At 38.0% G+C, this 23,210-nt stretch overlaps 1 protein-coding gene across 2 annotated transcripts in view; it reads right to left on the bottom strand.

Annotated features, from left to right (window-relative positions):
- The window catches only part of snama (something that sticks like glue), a 651,651-nt gene that overhangs the window by 152,781 nt on the left and 475,660 nt on the right, over positions 1 to 23,210 (bottom strand). For both annotated transcript variants that reach the window (XM_067149701.2, XM_067149702.2), the window contains one exon: positions 11,512 to 11,664. In XM_067149701.2, coding sequence (XP_067005802.2) covers positions 11,512 to 11,664 — 153 coding nt within the window. The remainder of the gene's footprint in view (positions 1 to 11,511; positions 11,665 to 23,210) is intronic.

The raw sequence follows: 23,210 nt of genomic DNA, 5'->3' as shown, positions 1-23,210 counted from the left end.
CAATGATTCCAGGACTGAATTTTCCATGCATTCTGTGCACTAAAGATACTTCCCAGGCTGCGAACTGTGAAGCGTTAGCGGGGACAGTCCGTTTTCCTCTGCGTAGATGAGAGAGAGAAAGGTAACGCGGACAAGAAAGAGAGTGCAATACTTTTTATGATACAGACACACTACAGTTACAATTAGGGAATTCTCTAACCAACTGTAGAGAAGAAAATCTGAGCACATCCATGGCTGACAGCATCATGGATCTCAAGTACTGGACCAATTTATGCAAATATTATTTGACTGAAAATTAAGAAGTAAATTATAAGGTAGTATCGAACAATAAAATGGAGTAATCAAAGGTGTGAGCAATGTGCAGGTTACTTGAAGGACCACAGGAACTAACTAGCTCATTGCACAGGTGGTGGTGGTGGTGATTTTTGTTTTAAGAGGAACAGTGGAAATTTCTTGTATCTCTGGGATTCCCCATAGGCTGGTGGAATGAGAGCGTCCTTATAAACCCAGGGGGCGGAGCATCGCTGGTCTTATAGGCAAACAAGTCACAAGGGATGCAAATCTATCTCCATTTTGAGGAATGAACAATAATTAACAGAACATTTTGAATCCACTGAAAGTCGTGAAACTAAGAAAGAGAATTAGAGAACCTGATAAATTTAAGTAGGCTATTTTAGTCGAGTGTTCCTTCAGCAGGGACAGACAATGTTCTAGAACAATACAGTAGAACCTCGATAATCCAAAATTGGTTAATTCAAAATCTCGCCTAATTCGAAGCATCTGATGGCCAAGCAGGCATCAATTTTTGATAATGAGACAAAGTCTCTTAGTGCATTGGCACTGCCGGTGGCTCCAGTTAGCCTACGCAGTGGCCTCCACGGTATGCACTAGCCAGCGTATTGGTAGGTGTGCTAGGTACCAACTGATGAGCCCACCCTAGCACACGAGGGCGAAACGCTGGCAACCAAGAATGAGTTAGCTGGAAAATTTATAATGTCCAATAATGGACCATTTATATTGGTATTATAAATTTACTCATTCAGGACAAATATTTTAGATTCCCTATGGGAATCAACATCTAGGGGAGGTTGCCCCAGCGCCGGACGCATCCCAGTACCGGACAGTGGATGTTTACACATTCTTTCGCTAGATGGAAGCACCTGATAGGCAAACATGTATTAGGGAGACACAGAGGAAAGCAGACGTTCGCGCGACTTGCTTGTAGAGTTTGCCAGTGTTGAGATATTCGTTGTGAAGTGCGCGTCACATACTACTTGTACTACGCAGTTAAATTTTACAGCATCATTTTACCCTCTTTAGGTGAGTTAAATAAATTATGTATATATTAGTCAATATTCTATGTGAATAGAGAACAGGATAATGTGCTTCGATAAAGGAAATATTCATTGGGTATTAATAGTAAGCAATATTCCTTCACCTCTCGCGTGGCCTCAGTACCGGACACTGCGCATGTCCCCAGTACCGGACAGAAAGACAGAATCCTATGACAAACATACTAATGCTGTCGTTTCTTTTTAGGGATACTTAATGAGATGGATGCACACAGAAAGGGAAAGTGGAGTGATGAAATGATGAAGGCAGTTGATGGTGTGCTCGTGGGGGAACTCAGCATTAGGAGAGCATCTGAACACTTTTGTGTCCCTAAAAGCTCTTTGGGAGATCGTATTTGTGCCCTTAAAAAGGGCGACTTGATTAAAATGGCGCCATCAATGGGTAGATTTCATAAGACATTCAAGGACGAGTTAGAAAATGAACTTGTTAAAAAAAACAAGTCAGCAAGCTGACGTCGGGTGAACGAGGGAGGAACATTACCGTGATGCTTTGTATTTACGCTGCAGGGGTCCAGTTTATCCCCCCTCTTTTCGTTTTTCCCAGAATTCGAATGGATTCAAGGTTGACCAAGGACGCACCTGATGGAAGCATCTTTGATGCTCAAGACAGCTGTTGGATCACAGTTTCAGGCTTCCTGAAATGGTTGAAAGCTTTTGTTGAGAGAACTACTCCATCAGAAGAAAGTCCAGTTCTTCTTATCTTGGATGGTCATAGTACTCACAAAGACCTCGAAGTCGTTCTGTACGCAAAGAAGCACCATGTTCATATGTTGAGTTTGCCCCCCCCCCACACCACACACAAGCTCCAACCTTTGGATCGAGCAATTATGAGGCCTTTTAAAACTGCATTCAATTCAGCATGTGAGGTGTGGATGAGCAAGTATGGAAGACATGGACTGAAAATCACTGAAAGGGACATCTGCGGATTGGTTGGAACTGCCTTTTCAAAAATTTGCAGAATGGATCTAGCAAAGTCAGCATTTGAGTGCACAGGGATCTACCCATTCAATAAGGAAATGTTTACAGAACTGGACTTCCTCCCAGCGTCAAACACCAGATCAGTGCCAGAAGAAGATGCCAGAGTGGGTAGTGCTTCTGATCAGCCACAAGCAGTGACCTTAGGGAACTTGAACACCTTTCCTGTGATCGTCCCACAACAGAACACTCCCCTAGTCAATATGGCTGTTTCTTCCACGTCTAAAGCCTTTCAAAAAGCCATCGATCAGATCTCCCCTGTGACTGATGTTTCGAAGAGGAAAATCACTGTCAGAAAAAGGAGAGGAGAAAAAAGCGAGGTTTTGACATCCACGCCTTACAAAAAGTTGCTGGAAGAGAGAGAAGAAGTGAAGTTGCTAAAGAAAGAAAAACAAGAACAACGAAGGCAGAAAAAAGAAAACATTGGAGAGAGGTCAAAAAAGGAGTCAAGGTCGGATATCACTGTTGCGAAAAGGAGGATTGAGTTCGGAAAAGAAGATTGGGATAGGAAAGCAAATGAAAATGATTCCAAGAAGACTGAGTGTCTCATTTGTGGAGAGTGTTTTGAGGAGGACTGGGTACAGTGTTGCACCTGTAGTGGTTGGGCTCACGTTGCGTGTGCTGATAGTGATAACATTGATCACTTTGTGTGTGAACGTTGCAAGCTATGACTTAAGTGATTCACCTGAAGTAAATAACTAACTTCTGTATCATACTGTCATTTGAAATTGTATGTGTTTGTTGACTATTGGTATTTTTTTGTACTTAAGATAATGCGTCCGGTACTGGGAACAGTTTTTTGAATGACGTCATTAGTACCCCTTTTTTTATTTCAAAATTACACTATTAAAATATCAGATATATCCACTTTTCTCGTCTTACCTTATTACATATGTTATCCTTTATCCTCGGAACTGGGTTCCATATTAATTCGTGGAGAAGGTTTCCATAAAATAGACAAAAGGCTTAAGTGTCCGGCACTGGGGCAACTTCCCCTATATCATCTGATGGCCAAGCAGGCATCAATTTTTGATAATGAGACAAAGTCTCTAGTGCATTGGCACTGCCGGTGGCTCCAGTTAGCCTACGCAGTGGCCTCCACGGTATGCACTAGCCAGCGTATTGGTAGGTGTGCTAGGTACCAACTGATGAGCCCACCCTAGCACACGAGGGCGAAACGCTGGCAACCAAGAATGAGTTAGCTGGAAAATTTATAATGTCCAATAACGGACCATTTATATTGGTATTATAAATTTACTCATTCAGGACAAATATTTCAGATTCCCTGTGGGAATCAACATCTATGTCATCTGATGGCCAAGCAGGCATCAATTTTTGATAATGAGACAAAGTCTCTTAGTGCATTGGCACTGCCGGTGGCTCCAGTTAGCCTACGCAGTGGCCTCCACGGTATGCACTAGCCAGCGTATTGGTAGGTGTGCTAGGTACCAACTGATGAGCCCACCCTAGCACACGAGGGCGAAACGCTGGCAACCAAGAATGAGTTAGCTGGAAAATTTATAATGTCCAATAACGGACCATTTATATTGGCAGCTCTCGTTCCCGGAAACATGAGGTACAGTTTTGCATGTTATTTAAATCGTTTAATTTGAAACACAGATAATTCGTAATTCGAAGAACAATGCCGGTTCCGTTACCGAAATTCAGACAATTAATTCGAAACTGCCTGTACATTTTAAAAAAAATAGTATTTTACAGAGTAATTTAAATTCAAAATTTCTCCGCGTCATGAAAGAACGCGTCTTCCGGAACGTGAAGTAGTAACTTTGCGCACTTTCATCTGCTTCGGCGTGTCTACAGTGTACTTCATATCTGCTACGTTCAACCGGAACCATAATTATTTTGTATTCGGCGTTTTTAGGACGCTACAATATCACGTAGCAGGCAGTGCGCGGAGAGGTAGAACACTGGCGATGCCGACAGTTGGCGAAAATGCGTGGCTTATAGCCTCGAATCAATTCATACGCACCAAACAATATTGTCAATGCTGATCAAAGAGAATGTGATGCTGATGAAACTGCATTGTTTGTTTGTTTTATTTTTAAATGCTGAGGCCAAACGGACTTATGGTTTTAAAGGAGAGAATTGCCAGCCGGGAAATGTACTGTATTGCTACGCAGTGCACACTGCACACGGAAGCGAGACTTCCTTCCTGTCATAGGAAAGTTCGAAAAGCCACGATGTTTTAAGGGCGTCGGGCACTTTCCATACCAGTACAAGGCATCTAAAAATGCAGACAGTACAGTAATCCAGAAGATAAAGCATTTGCATAGGGGAGCCAGCATAATTTTTCCTTGTGTTTGAATCGGGGTTTTCTTTCTTTCACTGCGTAAAGTTATGTTTGTCATTGTTTTACACAAGAGCGTAAGGTTATGTTTGTCATTGTTTTACACAAGAGCATTATTTGAATAATGTAAATGTACCTTGGATAAATTTCTGAAATAGTGTTTTCCATGGCATTTGAAAAGTTTAAACTGAGAATCAAGGTTAATTGCATGCAGTAACGGGTCTTAGAATATTATATATATATTGTGACGCCGCAAGGGTTGGCATTTCCGAAGTACATGTTGACGGTTAATTCAAAATCACATAATTCGAAGTCCGATTTTTGCATCCCAACGACTTCGAATTAACGAGGTTTTACTGTAATTCACGCTTAGTACTTTTCCACTGATGCCTAACTTACTAAAGGCGTGTCGAGAGACGGTAATCATTCTACAATTCTTTGTACCGCAGCGGCAGATGAATCATTGTTTCCAATAGATGGCCACACTAGTGTGATGTTCATTACCAGGATGGAAGCCAGGACCTGTCCAAAGATCGTCACCAACACGATGATGAGGTAACTTTCTACGGACAGCCTGCAGGGGGCTGAAATGTCACGACAAGGAGACAGATAAGTTTTTAATCAACTAAATATGTAAGCGTAGTTTTTTGTGGCCATTTTTGTTCACCCCGCATCATGGTGTTTATTTTATTATTACTGTAACTGGAATGGGGACAGAAAGGCATATTCTTTTTAAATAGGGTTATTTTCTTTCTTTATGGTTTGTCTTGCAGTGATATTAAGTTAAATAAGGATTGTTCATGAAAGACCACCATACTTAAGTTTGTCGTAGATAGTATAAAGGGCTATAGAACCTATGTCAAAAATAGAAACTGAAGTCTAGAAAATAGAAAGCAGCCATTTAACTCCAGGACATGCATGTTTTGAACCTGTTGATTATTAAACTGTGTTTTTTGTTAAGGTTTTTCTTTTTAACACTGATATAAGCCCTTGCCACGGGTGACAGGTCCTGGGAAATTGCATAACGGGAAAAGGCGTTGAGTTTCTGAACTGCACAGGGTAAACTGCACCTTTGGGGAGCAAGCAATTAGCCTTTCTATGTATAAGTGGTCACAGTTGCAGAGAACACTAACCCTCTGGTGGGCATGCGACTGCACTCAGTGCGGCAAATTCGTTTGATTTCACTTTGCTCATGAACGTAGTTATTTCCTACCTTGGGAGTCGAGGTATGCTATGTTCATTATATGACACTAGGTTTCAACTCAAATGATCGCTAATCTGCCTCTTATCAGTCATATATGGGCTGTGGACGATGATAGGTACAATGATGTCGCATGAGTGAAGAGCACGCCCACTCCCATAACAATTTCTTTCACACTTGGTATAAGATGTGTTCGCTCCGTGTGTGCTTGTTTTATAGTTCAGGCAGCTCGTCTGTTGTGATGTAAGTATTATTCAAATAACTCTTCTTGCTGTGAACGTTCCAATATTATTTGCCACATCGGCAAATATGTTTCAGATCAATTTTGTTACCGTAAATATAGGACTCCTTTTGATTTGTTCATGAATTGTTTCTTGATCAAAACAAACATATAAAAATTACTTATCTATTTCTTTTGAAAAGGCTGAAAAATTGGAAACCATGGAGGACATCCTAGAGCTTTCCAATGATGATACTGATCTTCAACCTGAATTCCACGAGGACGAGGATGGAGAAGAGGATGACGATCACAGATACACAGTTGTGGAGGAGGAAGAAAAGTGTAGTGATACGGATCAGTTAGTGGGTTCGGGAGCAGGTGAACCTGACAAAGACAAAGATGATTTCAGATTTTATTTGGTAAAGACTTATGACACAATATGGGTAATCAACCGATTGCTGAACCAGTCTAAACTGGGTCGAGAATTATACCGTAATAATAACTTTTCATGCTCCAAAACGAGTTGCAAGGGATAATAGAACTGAATTTTGAGTTTCTAAAATTCTTTGATTTTGATATCATTGACAATATCATTTCAAGACCTAATATTTGTACTGACAAATTGTGCTCCATCACCGAATTTGTGAAATAATGGCTCTTTTTGGGGTTTTATTCCTGATTGGAGTGAAAAAAGGAAGATACATTAACGCTGAAGAGTTATGGAAAGTATACGGCACTGGCATGCCTATCCTAAGAGCTGTATTCAGTCTCAAGCCGTTTTGTTTCTCGATGCTAGCACTTATTTGATAATATGCACATTCATCTAGAACGACAACAATGTAATAAGTTAGCAGCTATTAGGGGATAGCATACAAGCTTCCTCAATAATTGTCCATTAAATTATTTGCATAGTGAGTTTGTGACAATAGATGAAATGTTGATAAACTTAACCATGATACGTTAAAATGGTTGTTTGATCCATATTGACTAGTCTGAATGTATTACAGAACTATTTAAAATGGATTTATTTGAATCCGCCTTGTCAATACACTTATTAATGAAAGAAAACTATTTATTGAACCATACATGTTTCAGGAAGTCAACCATTCCCTTCCTGACCACTGATGGTTGACTTCCCGAAAATAAAACTATTTAAAATAGTTCTGTAGTACATATAGATGAAATGCTCGTAGGATTTCGAGGGCGCTTGAGTTTCGTGTGATGCAAACAAACCGGCCAAATGTGGCATAAAATATACGCCTTGTGTGACAGCAAAACATATTACATATCTAATTTTCAGCTGCATTGCGGAGTTCGGAAACCAGGTCCTTTTGGAACGTCCAATAAACGATTTGACATAGTAAAAAGATTGACTGCATTGACGCAAAATTTGAACCAAAACTTTACCACCGACAACTATTACTCCAGTTATCAGCTGGCAACATATCTTCATGAAAATGGTCTCTCATTTTTCCCAAAAATGTGTATTTAAGTGGTATTTTGTAGGAGCCGCGCTCCATGTGGTGTGCGCCTGTCCATGTAATTTCTTAAGGCACGCCAACCAGAGGGTTAAAAATGAAAATCCTTAATGCCATTCATCAGGCTAAACATAAGAATTATTGCAATATTAGAAAGCATGGATCAATCACTGGTATCACAGAATCAAGCCAGAAGACATGAACATATTTAAGATATAGGAGTTTATTAGAAATTCATGTGTATCTTTGCTATATCTTTGCTCTTTGGCTGAAGATGTCTCCTACACAGAGACAAAACATGTCCTTTTGATGATGTTCTGAAAAGGAATAAAATTTTAATGTATTGAATAGGTGGAAATCAAAGTTTTATTGTTTTTCTTTTAATAGACCTACAATATCAAGGAGGTTTCAGACCCTGGAGGAGCTGTCCTGATCAGATCATGAGTCTTAAGATGAAAATCGACAATAACAGAAGAAATAGAGATATGCTGATAACATTTGTAGATTTCAAGAAAGCTTATGATTGCATCCATAGAGAATCTTTGTTCAAAATTTTAAGACACCTTGGACTACACCCCAAATTAATAAACATGATAAAATTGACTCTCACTAACACCAAATCAAAAGTGAAGTTTAGGGGTGAAACATCAGAGACATTTGAAATTAGAACTGGACTACGGCAGGGAGATGGGCTCTCACCACTATTATTTAATTGTGCTCTAGAAATGGTAATGAGGGAATGGTTTAGGAAATGTCCCCCCAAAATAAAGATTGGCCGAAAAATTAAAACAAATTGCCTGGGTTTCGCTGACGATTCAGCATTACTAGCAGTGGATATAAAAGAAGCAAAAACCCAGATATCAGAACTTCAAAACATTGCAAATAAAACTGGGCTCGAAATATCATTTGAAAAAACAGAAATTATGCCCCAAAAACCAACACAACTAAAAGAAGTTACCATAAATGGTAATACAATCTAAATAGTAACTCAATTTAAATATCTTGGAGAAATAATAACACATAACCTAAATGAAAAAATCTCAATCCAAACAAGAACAAATAGATTAGCTAAAGCACAAAAGTTAACATGAGACATCTACAAAAAGAAATGTCTATCAATAAATGCAAAAATAAAACACTACAACATAGTTATAAAACCTGAAGCTACATATGCAGCAGAAACACTTATTCACATGAATAAAACAATCAAAGACTGACAGACTTCAGAAAATTGAAAGGAGGATTGGAAGAAACTGCATCAACAAAAAATACCAGAAGGATGGATAGTGGCGGTTAATACCTAACAAAGTCGAGTACAAAGAGCTAGAACCATTACAGATACTATGCGTAAGAGGAGACTGGGATTCTTTGGACACATCATGAGGATGCAGGATTCGAGACTTCTGAAACAGCTAGTACAACACAATCTCGTCTCAAAAAATACCACAACAGGATGTAAATGGATCAAAGAAGTAAGAGAGGATCTGAAGGAAATAGGCCTTACAACAGAAGACACCACAAATAAGATAAAATTGAATACAAAACTCAAGAATACAAACCTCCGCTTTACCCTTACACAAAACAAACCAACAACACGCATATTTTCAACTGAGGAAAGGGCACGAAGATCGGAGCATCTGAAGAAGTACTGGGAAGACCGCAAAGGCCAAATAATCCCTTCAAAGAGACCTGAACGATGGACTAACTAAAGTGATCCTATGTGGTAATAAAAGAAAAGGAAGAAGAAGACTTTCAATACGGAAAAAATGAGGATAGTCTCTTGCAACATAGGCTATCATGCAATAAGTATTCAATACCAGTCACTGTAAGTACCATTTAACATAGAATAGTTTTAACTTCCAACTGGAATGCGAAATTCAAGCACAAACAGGCTGGGATATTCAGCAATCTCAGTGCTAACTGGCAAACAAAACTGAACTTTCCTGAGGATAATGCCTTGCACCCCAAAGGTGCAATTTACCCTGTGCAATTCAGAACTTAACGCCTTTCCCTGTTATTATGCAATTTCCCAGGACCTGTCTCCCACGGCGAGGGCATGGAAAACACATTCCATTCACAAAAGATGACAATATTTTCAGAACTGGGAAATACGTGATTGTATCAAAAGGTAATAGCAAAAATTTGTGATGTTAAAAGTGAGACATTTTAATCTAGATTTATTAAGATGGGAACATCTTAATGAGGAGTGCACTAAAGAGGTTCCGCTGTTCTTAGAAATGTATTTTTAAGAGCTGAAAAAATAAGTTCTTAAGAGGCTTAAACCTGAGTCTCGGTAACATATAGTTTAATATGTTATCTGCTATACTACACACAAATAAATTACAGAAAGTCTCACTAGTACTTTATTTTTAACATGTTTTATTTATTTACAAAACCTAAATAATTTGGCTCTAAAACACAGACTCTTTTCTTGAACTTTCCCCAGGGACTTTTTCTCTCCTCTAAGGCTAACACAGTTCACACAGAATGGAATCATACATTTTTTTATCACCACCTTTTGACAGATCAATGTTTAATTCCTATTCATCTGATTTATTTTTGGGAAAGAAGCATCATGATATTTCTTGAATGTCACGTTTAAAAGAAATGACTCTACCACACTGCCAATTTCTTACCGTATCTGCACGCATGATCTGGGTACATTTTTATAATCGAACAGTTGCGGAGAACATTAAAAATGAAAATCCTTAATGCCATGCATCACAGCTTAACACAAGAATTATTGCAACACTAGAAAGCCTGTTATGATCAATCACTGCTTTCACAGAATCAAGCTAGAAGGCATGCTGCACAATATTAGACAAATGAATGTGATACATACAGCAATCAGATTCAAATAATTCATTACTAGTTCTAATATTCTGCAACTGACTGACCAATCAATCTGGTTTTTGATTAAGTTAACAGAAACCAAACTAGTTTAATTGGGTATTAGCTATAAGAAAAACATGAAAATAAATTTTCTCTTTAAGACATGCTCATTTCTGCCAAGACAATATTTGTCCACCTTCTACTATTCAATGAATAAACAACATTCATGTAAGAATTAATACGAAAAATCTTGAATTATTCCAAATTAATGACTTTGCACCCAAAACAACTGAGCTTTCACTTCATCACTGTCACACTAAATATAATATATTGTGGATTTCATTCCTATAGGCCTATTTATAAATATCACAGATACAATTACTGATCCATGAATACTGTTTATAATACAACTGTTTATGAGATGAGCATACAGTCAGGTTTTAATAAAGTACACAGGAACATGGCCTTGTCTAGCAAATTGATGCTTAAAAAAACAAAAATAATTGCCATTCACATCAATATTCAATACCACAATTCCTCCAAGCTATTCTAAAGGAATAACCGATTATCATTAGGCTTGAATAAAAATGATTTTCTGTTCACAATGCTTTATGTCATAAATGAACTTCAACTGGTATAAGATTCTTCACTGGTCCCAGAGAATAGTCATAAACCTATAATATTACAGTGGCACTGAGAAACTAGCAGATAGAACAATTCTTCTGGTTCTAGTACAAATTCAGCAACAGTTATGGAATTTAATAACTATATCAGAACTTTAGGTCTAGCTCTTCAGGATATAATAGCTGTTAAGATTTCAGTTTCAGAATGATGTTAAAGATATATCAGGTGGTTTCAATTCAAAAATAATAATATTTATTTAATACATCACAGAAGGTTCTTTGAATTTACAAATCACAGTGACATAAAAAAATAATTTGTACAGGAATATATATATTTGTAATACGTTCTAAAATGCCTCAACTTTATATAATGCCAATGAACTACAAGATGTAGGAACTTCTGAATTATTTTCATGACTGAATATATTTTATCATTAGCTTAAACTATATCTCAAGTAAACCATACCCAAAGTTCTGATGGATAAACTTCGTGGTATAAGTGACATGAAGATGACTAGATACCTGTTGTAACTTTGATCAGAATAATCTTTGTTGAAATCCTTTCTTGGTCCAAAGCGCCCTCCACGTCCCCGCCCTCCACCATACTGGTACTCAGACTCAAAGTAGGGAGCTGGCTCATAGTCAGTGCGAACATCCTTAAAGGGTCGCTGATACCTATGTATAAATACAGCAATGTAAGATGGAGACAGCGCATACAAGATTACAGAACAAAATTGTGAGAAATACTCCTACAATTTTGCTTCCACTTTCTAATTCTCTCAAGACATAAACAAGCGGCAGTGCAGGTAGAAGAGCTATCTTTATTTTTGACAACACATTAGTACACTGCACGAGAGAAGCAAATTTAAAACATAGACCAAATACTGGCTGAAACCATTTTTTGTTAATTCCTACAGTAATATATCTTGTATGCTCTGAACAATTACAATTAGACTTTTTCTGCTTAATTTTTCACATTTTTATTCTTAGGACAACACCTGTATGGTCTTACAGCCAGAGCCGTACCAAGGGGGTGGCGAGATTGGCCTCTGCTAAGGGAGCAGGCACCGAGGGGGTGCAGAAAAAGACCATTAAAACAAAACCAAAAAGGGTCAGATTGGTATGACCTGCTGTGTAAGTAAAAAAAAAGAATAATTTGAGAATAAGCCTTCTGTGGCTGATTAAAAATATTTTCCACTAACACTCAAACTATTTACAGCTTTTCATTTCATTGAATTCAGCTCACATGTTCTCAACTCTTAATTGTAATATATGCTAACATGCTAAATATTTTTGTTAAATAATGAGAGAGAGAGAGAGAGAGAGAGAGAGAGAGAGAGAGAGAGAGAGAGAGAGAGTTCTGCCATGGGTGCAGGATCACCTCAGTGTGGCCATGCTTACAGTCAAGACACGTTTAATACCTGTCATTCTCAGCCTCCTCCTACATGATAAGGTGTTTTTTTATTTATTTATTTATTTTTTAAATTCTAGCTAACAGGAGTGGCTTGTCTAACATCCATAAGTTGTACATTTCCTTGGAAATTTCGAGGAACTTGGCTATTGTTCTATCATAAATCATACCCCCTCCATTGTTTGTCTGGTGACTGAAGACAAAAATGTCTACGATTGATAAGTTTATTTTCATCTTTAAGTAGCCCCACATCAAATCCTAGAGAGAAGACTGGAAGTTAACAGAAAAACTTATGTACATATCATTGATTTAGAGAAAGCATTCGACAAGGTTGACTGGAGGTTATTATTTCAAACTCTGAGAACTTTGGGTCATGATTGGAAGGACAGATGTTTGCATTTTATTAACCTGTATAAAGCCCAAAGGATAGATATAAACAAAAATAAACAGAAATAAACTACAAGAGGAGCAAGAATAAGAAGAGTGGGGCAAGGCTGTCCCTTATTACCTTATCTGTTTAATATCTTCAGACAATTTGCTTTTACAACAGTAAAAGAAAAAAACCAAAGGGATAAATTTTAATGGTAAACAAATTCACAGTATTCGCTTTATAGATGAAATTGCATTGATAGCTGATTCAGGGCACAAAATGATTAGGATGCTCAGTATACTAAACAACACGTTAGAAACGTTCAGGCTAAAAATAAACACAAAGAAAACGAAAATGGTAGTCTTCAAAATAAGAAGACTGAATTGAAAACAAACATTAAATTAAGCTGTGCAAACATAGATCAGGTTAAAGAATTATGTTATCTGGGTAGTGTTATTACCAATGATAATCAGTGCCTGAAGAAGTCAAAAGAAGAATTGCTATGGTAAAACAAGTTTCAAAGCAGGAAAAATCTGTAGTTAAATAAGCACATAGGAATTGAAACCAGGAAGAAATTTGCTAAAACCTTTGTTTGAAGTGTGCTAACTTATGGACCTGAACTTCGGGAAAACAAGCACAATCAAGACTAGAAGCTGTTGAAATGTGGTTCTGGAGAACACTGACAGAAAAGAAGACTAATATCCTTGAATGATGTTAATGAGAAACGGACCTTCATTTAATCAATAAAGCAGAGGTTAATCGATTGCACCGATAAATAATAATAATAATAATAATAATAATAATAATAATAATAATAATAATAATAATAATAATACATGGTGATCCCCAAACACAACAATGGGAAAGAATTCCAACTAGACCATGTCACAATATCTTGAAGGTACAGTCCTAAAATAATGAGTGATACGCATAAAGACGAGTAAGTACTTATTATGCATAATGTAACTATTTAAAATAGTTTATTTGAATCCGCTTTGATCAATAGACTCATTAAATGAAAGAAAAACTATTTATTAAACCAAACATGTTTCGGGAAATCTCAACCATTCCCTTCCTCAGTGGTCATATCAAAGTACAAAACATTATCACACAATCTTTTGTTTTACAATTTAAAGAAGTATTGTCCTAATACACCATATCAAAGAGTAAAAAGAAATATTATAAAAATGATCAATACATAAAATTTTGGTTGAACTGAATGAGAATACTATATAAATTTAGGATCTTCAAGTTTTTCTTTTCTTCTTTTTGCTCCTTAAATGATCATATGATAGTCTGTACAGTGGGTTATCTTCTACACTTCTCTCATTTACATTTGATTCAAAATTATTTTTTTGTGTAAGGTAAATATCTCAATTTTTCAAAACATTAATTTTCCCTTTTTGGCCGAATGTAATAATTTCATGTCATTGGAAATGTCTGTAAATTTATGATTCATTTCAATCATATGTTCTCCCATTGCCGAATATCTTTTATGTTAACGGCAATAACATGTTCTTTGTATCTTATAGCCCAACTTCTACCAGACTGTCCTATGTATCCTTGTTTACATGTTTGGCATGTTAATTTGTAAATTCCTGATTGATTAAATATACACTTATTCTCTATCTTTTCTGAATTGAAAATTATCTTATTAGTATTATTATCCGTTTTATATGTGACATTGATGTTCTTTTTCCTGAAAATTTTAGCCAGTTGATAAGAATGCTTATTTCGAAAAGTTAGAACTGCAAATTTCTTTTTCTCTTTTTGCTCTTTAATTAAAGTTGTTTTTGGTAAGTACTTACCACTCACATATTTGGAGTTTTAACTCGTAGTCGCATGCATAAGAACGAGTGAGAAGTCCACTCAAAGTGCGTGACGTCACCCAGTGGAGCGGAGGCAAGCAGACACACATTTCTGGAAGCGATTGCTCCAGAGTAGCACGCATAAAGATCAAGTGGCAATAGTTTATACGCAAAAATCAGCGAGTTACCACTGCAGCTGACTTGCAAGAAATTATAAGGTCTATGCACGCAATAATGGAGTATTTTATGGATGTTGCAGGAAGAAGGAAGACCTACGAACTTCGCCAAAACTCAGATATCCTTGATTATTACGTTTATAGGTTTGAAAAGGAAAATGTGAGTTGGATGGCACAGCATTTTCTGGACGAAAATTATGTAACAAGACGCCATGCTCTTAGCAATGAAGAAAGTATGAGGGGTTTTTCCGCACTATGTTGGCAATCCTGGTTTCCAGAGTGGCGTGGCTGAAGATGTAGGTATTAATAAAAGTACAGTATCCCGTACAATTTCCGATAATTCAATTGCAATTGAAGTGAAAGTTAATTACTGGATAGAGTTTCCAATGACAATCCAAGCTCTACAGGATGCCAAAATTCAGTGGCAAGGAAGGTATAATTTCTTTCATGCTATAGGGGCTGTTGACTGTACACATTATCTTACATACAATAAAAAGCCACGTCAGCATGGTAATGAATATATTAATAGGAAAGGGGTACCCATAATAAATGTGCAAGCATCGTCGCCTTAAGACCTATCTGTGTCCGTGTGACGTAAAGCCAATAGCAAAACATAAATGTGCAAGCCACTTGCAACGCAAGTGAAGAGTTTACTAGTATGGACGTCACTTGGCCTGGTTCAGTGCACGATTCCCAAATCTGGTGAAGCTTTGATGTTTGGGAAGTAATGATAGGCAATTGTGCAAATGCCCTTCCTGGGGATGCAGATTATGTACTGCACCATGGCTTATGACCCCATACTGAAATTCTGAAACCGCAGAACAAACACCCTACAATAAGTATATAACAAAGGAGAGGGTGATAGAAGGGAGGTGTTTTGGGCAGGTAAAACAACGCTTTCCAATACTTCAAAATAAAATGTGACAGCCACAGAGAAAGTACCATTAGTTATTTTAGACTGTTTCATTCTGCACAATGTAGCAAAATATCTCAGGGATGAGGATCAAGAAATTCTCAAAATTGTGAATGCAGATGAAGAGGTCGTACAAGCTGATGATGGGCAGATGCACGAGAGAGAACAACAAAGAAGGGATGAAATGGCAAGACTACTACATGGATTGTAATGTTACTCAAGTACTTGCCAAATGTGTGCATTTTAATAATATTTTATTAATTATAATACATACATCAGTCATCCCAGTTTTAACCCTGTATTACATCTGCGCTTCTGGTGAAGTATTTCATTACACATACGTATAATTATGGCCTTCAAACCATGCTCTTAACAAGTGAATGAAACTATTTTTTCGTGCCAGGGCTTAAGAGTTCGTCATTTTATGTTTTGGGTCCTGATACTATAAATCTTTCCTTACCGGGCAAGTTGGCCGTGCGGTTAGGGCCGCTCAGCTGTGAGCTTGTATCCGGGAGATAGTGGGTTCGAGTCCCATTGTCAGCAGCCCTGAAGAAGGTTTTCCGTGGTTTCCCATTTTCACACCAGGCAAATGTTGGAGCTTTACCTTAATGAAGGCCACGGCCGCTTCCTTCCCACTCCCAGCCCTTTCCCATCCCATCATCGATATAAGACCTATCTGTGTCAGTGAGACAAGCTAATTGTAAAAAAAAAAAACCTTTTTATTTCTGAAGTGAGCAGGAGAAAATCATTACTGAAAAATCTTTTTCTTGAAATATGTTGGTTTGTAGTGACTTCAATTTTTTTTAGAATTAATGCTGCCCATCATAATAAAAGCCTATAATATGACAAGTGTACTGAAGACTCTGAAAATGCTAGGGCGTTCCCCCACAAGCAACGTGCAAAATGCTAGGGCGCCCCTCACAAGCGACGTGTAATTCTTGTGATGCTGGGAGAAATGTGAGAAATGGACGACCAGCAACCAATTACGTCAAAATAGCGACCATCAATGTAGTGACACTAACAGGGAAAGTGGAAGAAATTGTAGATTTTATGATTGATGGGAATTAGTGAGACCAAATGGAAAGGAAAAGGTGAGAAGAAACTAAAGAAAGGATACACCTTATACTATAGTGGAGGAAGATAAGCCAAAAATGGTGCAGGTCTCGTAATTACAAAGACCTAAAGGAATACCTAGAATTGGTCGAAAACATAAATGGCAGGTTGATTAAGGTCAGATTGAGACTTGAAACTGGTGCTACGGATATAATTCAAGGGTATGCTCCACAAACAGGAAATACAGACATGGATCTGGAGGAATACCTTACATATCTGGAAGGCCATATACAGGACAAACAAGTTGTGATCATAGGAGACATGAATGCCCAAGTAGGTCAGGAAAGAAAAGGAGATGAAGAGATTATAGATACATTTGGATATGGGAAGAGAAACAAGGCTGGAGATATTTTGGTAGACTTTTGTAGAAGAAATGAGCTGATCATTGGTAACACATGGTTTCGAAAGAAAAACAGTCAGAAGATAACAAGATATAATTGGGATAACAAAATCAAAATTCCGATAGATTACATTTTGGTCGAGAAAGGTAATAGGAATATGTTGGTAGACGTAACAGCCCTCCAAAGTGAATCCTTCGAAAGAGATCACAGAGTTGTGATAGCTAAATTAAAGATGGTAAAGATACAAAAGATGACTGAGATTAGGCAGAGAAAGCTACGGATGTGGAAATTGCAGGAGAAGGAAATAAATGAAGAGTTCCAGACACACATTAAAACAAGTATACCTAAGGAAGAAATCAAAAGGGTCTAAGAAGAATGGCATACTTTAAGACAGTCATGGTCAAGTCTGCAGAAAAGACCTGTAGAAGAGTATCAGGCAGGAAGAAAGATCAAGAAATGCCCTGGTAGAATGACAGGGTACAAGATATAGTTAAAAGGAAGAAACAAGCTTGGAAAAGATGGCTGAGAAACAGAACAGAATACAGGCACTGCAAGAAGGAGTGCTCCAAGGTGGTTCAAGAAGAGAAAAAGAAATGCTGGCAAAAATTCACTGAATCTCTGCAAGAAGATACAACCGGAAACAAAAAGATCTTATTCCAGTGGGTTAAAAAGAAGAAAAACCCAGGAGAAGGTGCTAACTTCATTAAAATGAACAGGAGGAAGTGATGACACAGAAGCAGGATATATTGTAGAGGTGGGGAAAATACTTTAAACAGCTTTACAATGTGCAAAATACCTCGGCACAAGGAGAAATCGAAGAACCAGATTTAATGCAGACTAGTGGACCCGTGCTACTCCACAGCATTCATTACAAATAGGTCCGATAACTCATCTTGATATGCCTGTCGTAGTCATATTGTTTTTCCTGCCCATTTCAATGATTTTATGAACATTTAATACCGATAATATAGTTTATGAATTGTCAAAAAATAAAAAATGTGTTTATTTTCAAAGAAGATTTCAAATACCAATTTTAACGTCTGTAACATCTTCAGTTGTACGATCCCGCCGTATGTGTGTCTTACCCTACAGTTTTCTTTCCCAAACAGTAAGTCATTATATGTTTACCATACAGATTGGGAACGAACTTTGACTTAAACAGCATTCAGAGTGTCACAGTTCATCTAAGCTACCGCAAAGACTATGAATTAGTCACTAATATTGTCATTTTTGGATTTTTAAGTTTCACCCCCTTCCTTTAGGGCTGCTAGGGGTTTCTTGACCCTATAGTATTTTTTCCAGATAAAAGCAGAAATAAGTTTTGAGGAACACATAATAATCTTTACATACTGTTGGGTAGGCAACCCGCTGCCTTGCGGTTTGCCTATCTTCCCCTATTTTATTTTTTACCCCTTATTGCCGAACTACCAATCAGATTTAGTTCAAACCACATCATAATCCCTCTCAGATGTAATAAGAACAATTTCAGCGAAATTGGTCCAGTAGTTTTTGAGTCTATTAGATTCAAACATACCAACATCCAATCTATATATATAAAATAAGAGTTTTGTCAGTACATGGCTCAGAATTTGAAAAGAATGGTATTTCTGTATCGATCATGTCCACAGTAACAAGAAAATGCAGTTTTTACTTTTCCGTAATTTATGTCTGTCTGTCTATCTGTCTGTCTGTCTGTCTGTATGTACACGCATCACGAGGAAACGGCTGAAGAGAATTTAATAAAAATCGGTATGTAAAGTCGGGGGGTGAGCCGCTACAATCTAGGCTATAAATCATTTTATTCACGCTGAGTGAAATGGTAGTTTAGGGGAAGGCCTAAAATTCAATTCTCAAATATTTATATTATTAGTGGTCATATTGATAAATACTACATAACTAAAGTGATATAGGATTAAATTTCTGATCATTTACGTCTTATGCATTTTTACCGTACCGGCTATAATAACACAGATATTCATGAATTTGGATTTTTGTTGCCAAGTCCATATCAACGCCGAGCCCCGACAAAATGGGTAAACAGAATTTAACGAAAATCGATATATAGAGTCGGGGAATAAGAAACTACAGTTTAAGCTATGGGTGAAATGAAGTTTAGGGGGAGGCACCTAAAATTTAATTTTTAAATACCTATGTTCTTCGTCCTATGGAAAAGTACTACATAACAAAAGTTACAGGGAATACAATTTCTGATCATTTATGTTTTATTCAGTTTCAACGTACCGATTATGATAAGAGTGGTATTTCAGAACCGGAAGACAATTAATAGTGTGAAAGCCTACAATATCGAAAGCGCTTAACATTGATCAACAATAACATTACACTGGCGGTTGTTTGTTGTAATGTTCTTTGCCTCTTATGCTGACATTCAACTCCGATAGATGGGATTACTGCTGCGTACCGAGTATAATAGCCTAACTGAATATTCGCGGGAAATAGCTGAGGAGTTAGAAAACTTTCTTCTTTAGCATGCTATTCCTCTGATTCATACATTTTCTGATACTGCTGGTACGTAACACACTGGTTCATCATAGTATGCCAGCTATTCGATACCTACTCTGACGCGCTGTTTTGAATGAGCAGTGTGCGCACTTAAGTCAGAGGCTCAGTTAGTAGTAGTAGGAGTAGTAGTATGTCACCCCATGGCACTAAAACCCTTGAAGAGCCTTGGCCTACCAAGCGACCGCTGCTCAGCCCGAAGGCCTGCAGATGACGAGGTGTCGTGTGGCCAGCACGACGAATCCTCTCGGCCGTTATTCTTGGCTTTCTTGATCGGGGCCGCTATCTCACCGTCAGATAGCTCCTCAGTTCTAATCACGGAGGCTGAGTGGACCTCGAACCAGCCCTCAGGTCCAGGTAAAGATCCCTGACCTGGCCGGGAATCGAACCCGGGGCCTCCGGGTAAGAGGCAGGCACGCTACCCCTACACCACGGGGTCGGCCAGTAGTAGTATGAACTGGTCTAGAATTACAATTTAGGCCTATTCCAAATTATAGTACCACAATTCACTAAATAATTCAAAATTCAACCCTGAAATGAGCCGTTTCTTAAGAAAAGCTTCTTCCTCTCCACTTTTATTAAATCTACATGAATTTTATTCCAAATTAGCAGCGAAGATGTGGTTTCTTCTCTGGATTGGAGGAAAAATTGCCTCCACATCAGATAGTTCTTTCCCCCGCCAGTGTAGTTAATTGAGATTTTCCGACTCATCGGGTAAGTAAACGGGCATAGTTTTTGCCCTGGAACTATCCACTATTCGAATCCCCCGCCGAAAAAATGATGAAAATTGTTCACGGATCACGGATGTCTGCGTTTTGGTCATTCCAGCTCTGTAGCTTTGGACTGTTAGTTTGGCAGCATAGTACTGTTCGTTAAAAGTGAGAAAATGTGTGGTTTTTCATTTGATCGAGTAATTCATATGAAAGCATTGCTTAGAATCGCGCCATTCCTACTGACGTTATTGTAATGACCCATGTTAATTTCAGTTGGGAAAACTACTAAGAGAGTCTTTCTGAGAATCTATAAAGGCAGGCGGAGAGTGAATGTCTGCCATTATAATGAAAACTCCCCAACCTGATTGTGACTGACGGTAGGCAAGCTGGCCTGCCATTACAATGAATATTCCCTAATCCAGTCTTCATATAAGAAAAGACGTTGGTGACTTCCCCGTCGTGTTTCTAGGGCAACGTTAAGAGCTATGCAACTTAACATAATCTTGCTCACAACGTTTACACTACCTAACCTAGAATTCTGTATAAAATTTAGAATTCCGTAGCGAAGCACGGGTACATCAGCTAGTTATATATATATAGATGGAAGATAAGGTGGTGTCCATGGCAGAGATTGAGTGGGCTACTAAAAGAATGAAACGAGGCAAGGCAGCTGGAATTGACGAGGTCACCATAGATGTGACAATAGTAGCAAGAGTACTTGGTCTACAGTGGTTGTATAGACTCTTCAGAGCAATATGGAGGAAAAGACTGTTCCATAAAAGTGGACGAAAGGGGTCATTATACTAATTTTCAAGAAAGGAGAAAGGAAGCAATGTGAAAATTACAGAGGAGTGACACTGATACCTCATACAACTAAGATCCTTGAAAGAATCTTGGATAAACGAATAAGAGGCAGAGTAGAAGGAAAATTGGCAGAACACCAGTATGGATTCAGAAGAGGCAGGTCCACATTTCACCCAATATTCACATTGCGTCAAATGATGGAAAGGTATTGGGAATATGGAAAGGACAGGATAGTAACGTTTTTAGATATTGAAAAGGCATATGACAGTGTCCCAAGGAATTTGGTATGGAAAACATTGACAGAGGCACAGATTCGGTATGAAACAATGCAGATGGTAATAGCATTGTATCAAAATTGCGAAAGCTGTGTTAGAACCAAAGTGGGTCAAACTGAATGGTTCAGAGTTGAGACAGGCTTAAGACAGGGAAGTGTATTGTCTCACTTACTCTACATAATACCAAGGAGAAGATGATAGGCGAGCAAGTAATGTCTATGCTCTTTGCTGATGACATTGTAGTTTGCGGAGATAATGAAGAGGAAGTACAGACACAAGTTGATTTATGGAATGTGGAGATAACTTTGGAATGAAGATTAGTAATGCAAATAAGACTTTGATCATGACAAGAGGTAACAGAAAATCCAGGGGTGATAAAAAAAGGAAATTAACCTCTTGAAGTAGTGAAAAATTTTTAATATTTGGGCAGCATGATATCAAAAGATGGAAACTTGGATGGAGAAATTCATTTAAGAATACAGCAGTCTGCAAGTTTCTACCGGTGTGTAAGAGACATTGTATGGAACAAAGATGTGCTAATGAAGTGCAAGAAGGTTTTATACTCGTCCTATTATAAACCTATAGTGACCTATGCTTCAGCAGCCTGGACGTTAACTAAGCGGAACCAAAGTAAGATACAAGCAGCTGAAATGAGGTTCTTGAGGAGCATACAGGGAAAGACAAGATGAGATAGAATATGAAATGAGGAAATATGGAGAAGCTTGGAAGTGTGTAAACTTCAAGAAGAGTTTGATATTGCAAAGCTAAAATGGTTTGGACACATGATGAGAATGCCAGAAGAGAGAAAACCAAAGAGAACATTCATGGATACAGTGACTGGAAAGAGGCCTAGGAAATGTCCTAGAATGAGATGGAGGAGCTCTGTTGTGGACTGTATTGCAAATAGAGGAGTCTATAGCAATAAAGTACTAGAAGAGGAATGGTGGAAATATTGAGTAAGGTGGAGGGCTTTGGTACACTACCCTAGCCAGAGAGAATCTGGAAACGGAATGGATAAAGAAGACATTTAAAACTACCAACCCCTGTCCAGAAAACTAGCTATTAGTACTCGTTTTTGCAACTCTTCAAGTGACCTTTCCGTAATAGCTTTTTTTTTTTTCCTCCTTCCTGTTCAACTTTCTTTCCTGGGTGTGTTGTGTAACGTGCACCTGCCATAACGTATCTATATTTCTACGTGTTCCTGCGATAATCTTCGTATCTACATTTTTACATCATCATCTGCTTTCTACGTTATTATGCTAACCTGTTTCGACCATCTAAACCTTTACCTATTAATTATTTGATGTTATTGACTACACATTTTGTTCTCACCTATCTCCCATCTCTCCGCTCCTGTAACTTACTGCACACTGACTGTCTCTCTGCGTCTACCTTCTACTACCTATGTCATCTGGTACATCATCAAAACTTCTCAAATCTACTAGTCTCCACTTCCTCTCCGACATATAATGGACAGCCTCGCTCATCTGGCCAGCCTGGCATCGATCTTTGCGCAGTGTGTGTGAGTGGAGGGGCTATTAACCTCGTGTGTCTTGTCCGTGCGATACGTGATCTTTTCCGTCCTACTGGAACTCTAATATCGTCTACTTGGGATCTGGGTGAGCTAAAAATCTGCATACAATTCTTTGGCCCTTCAGGCAAGCTGTTTATAATCTCTGGTTTTTGGAGGCCTTGATCTGTGCCTTAACAATTTTTCCATTATTGGAGCTTCTTATTTACCATCCACAGCTTATTTAAATTTTCATGACATGTGTTTTGA

Source organism: Anabrus simplex, chromosome 6, assembly GCF_040414725.1.
Source record: "Anabrus simplex isolate iqAnaSimp1 chromosome 6, ASM4041472v1, whole genome shotgun sequence".
Classification (NCBI taxonomy): domain Eukaryota; kingdom Metazoa; phylum Arthropoda; class Insecta; order Orthoptera; family Tettigoniidae; genus Anabrus; species Anabrus simplex.
Note: the sequence above shows the minus strand (reverse complement) of the source record. Positions and strands in the feature narration are given on the sequence as shown.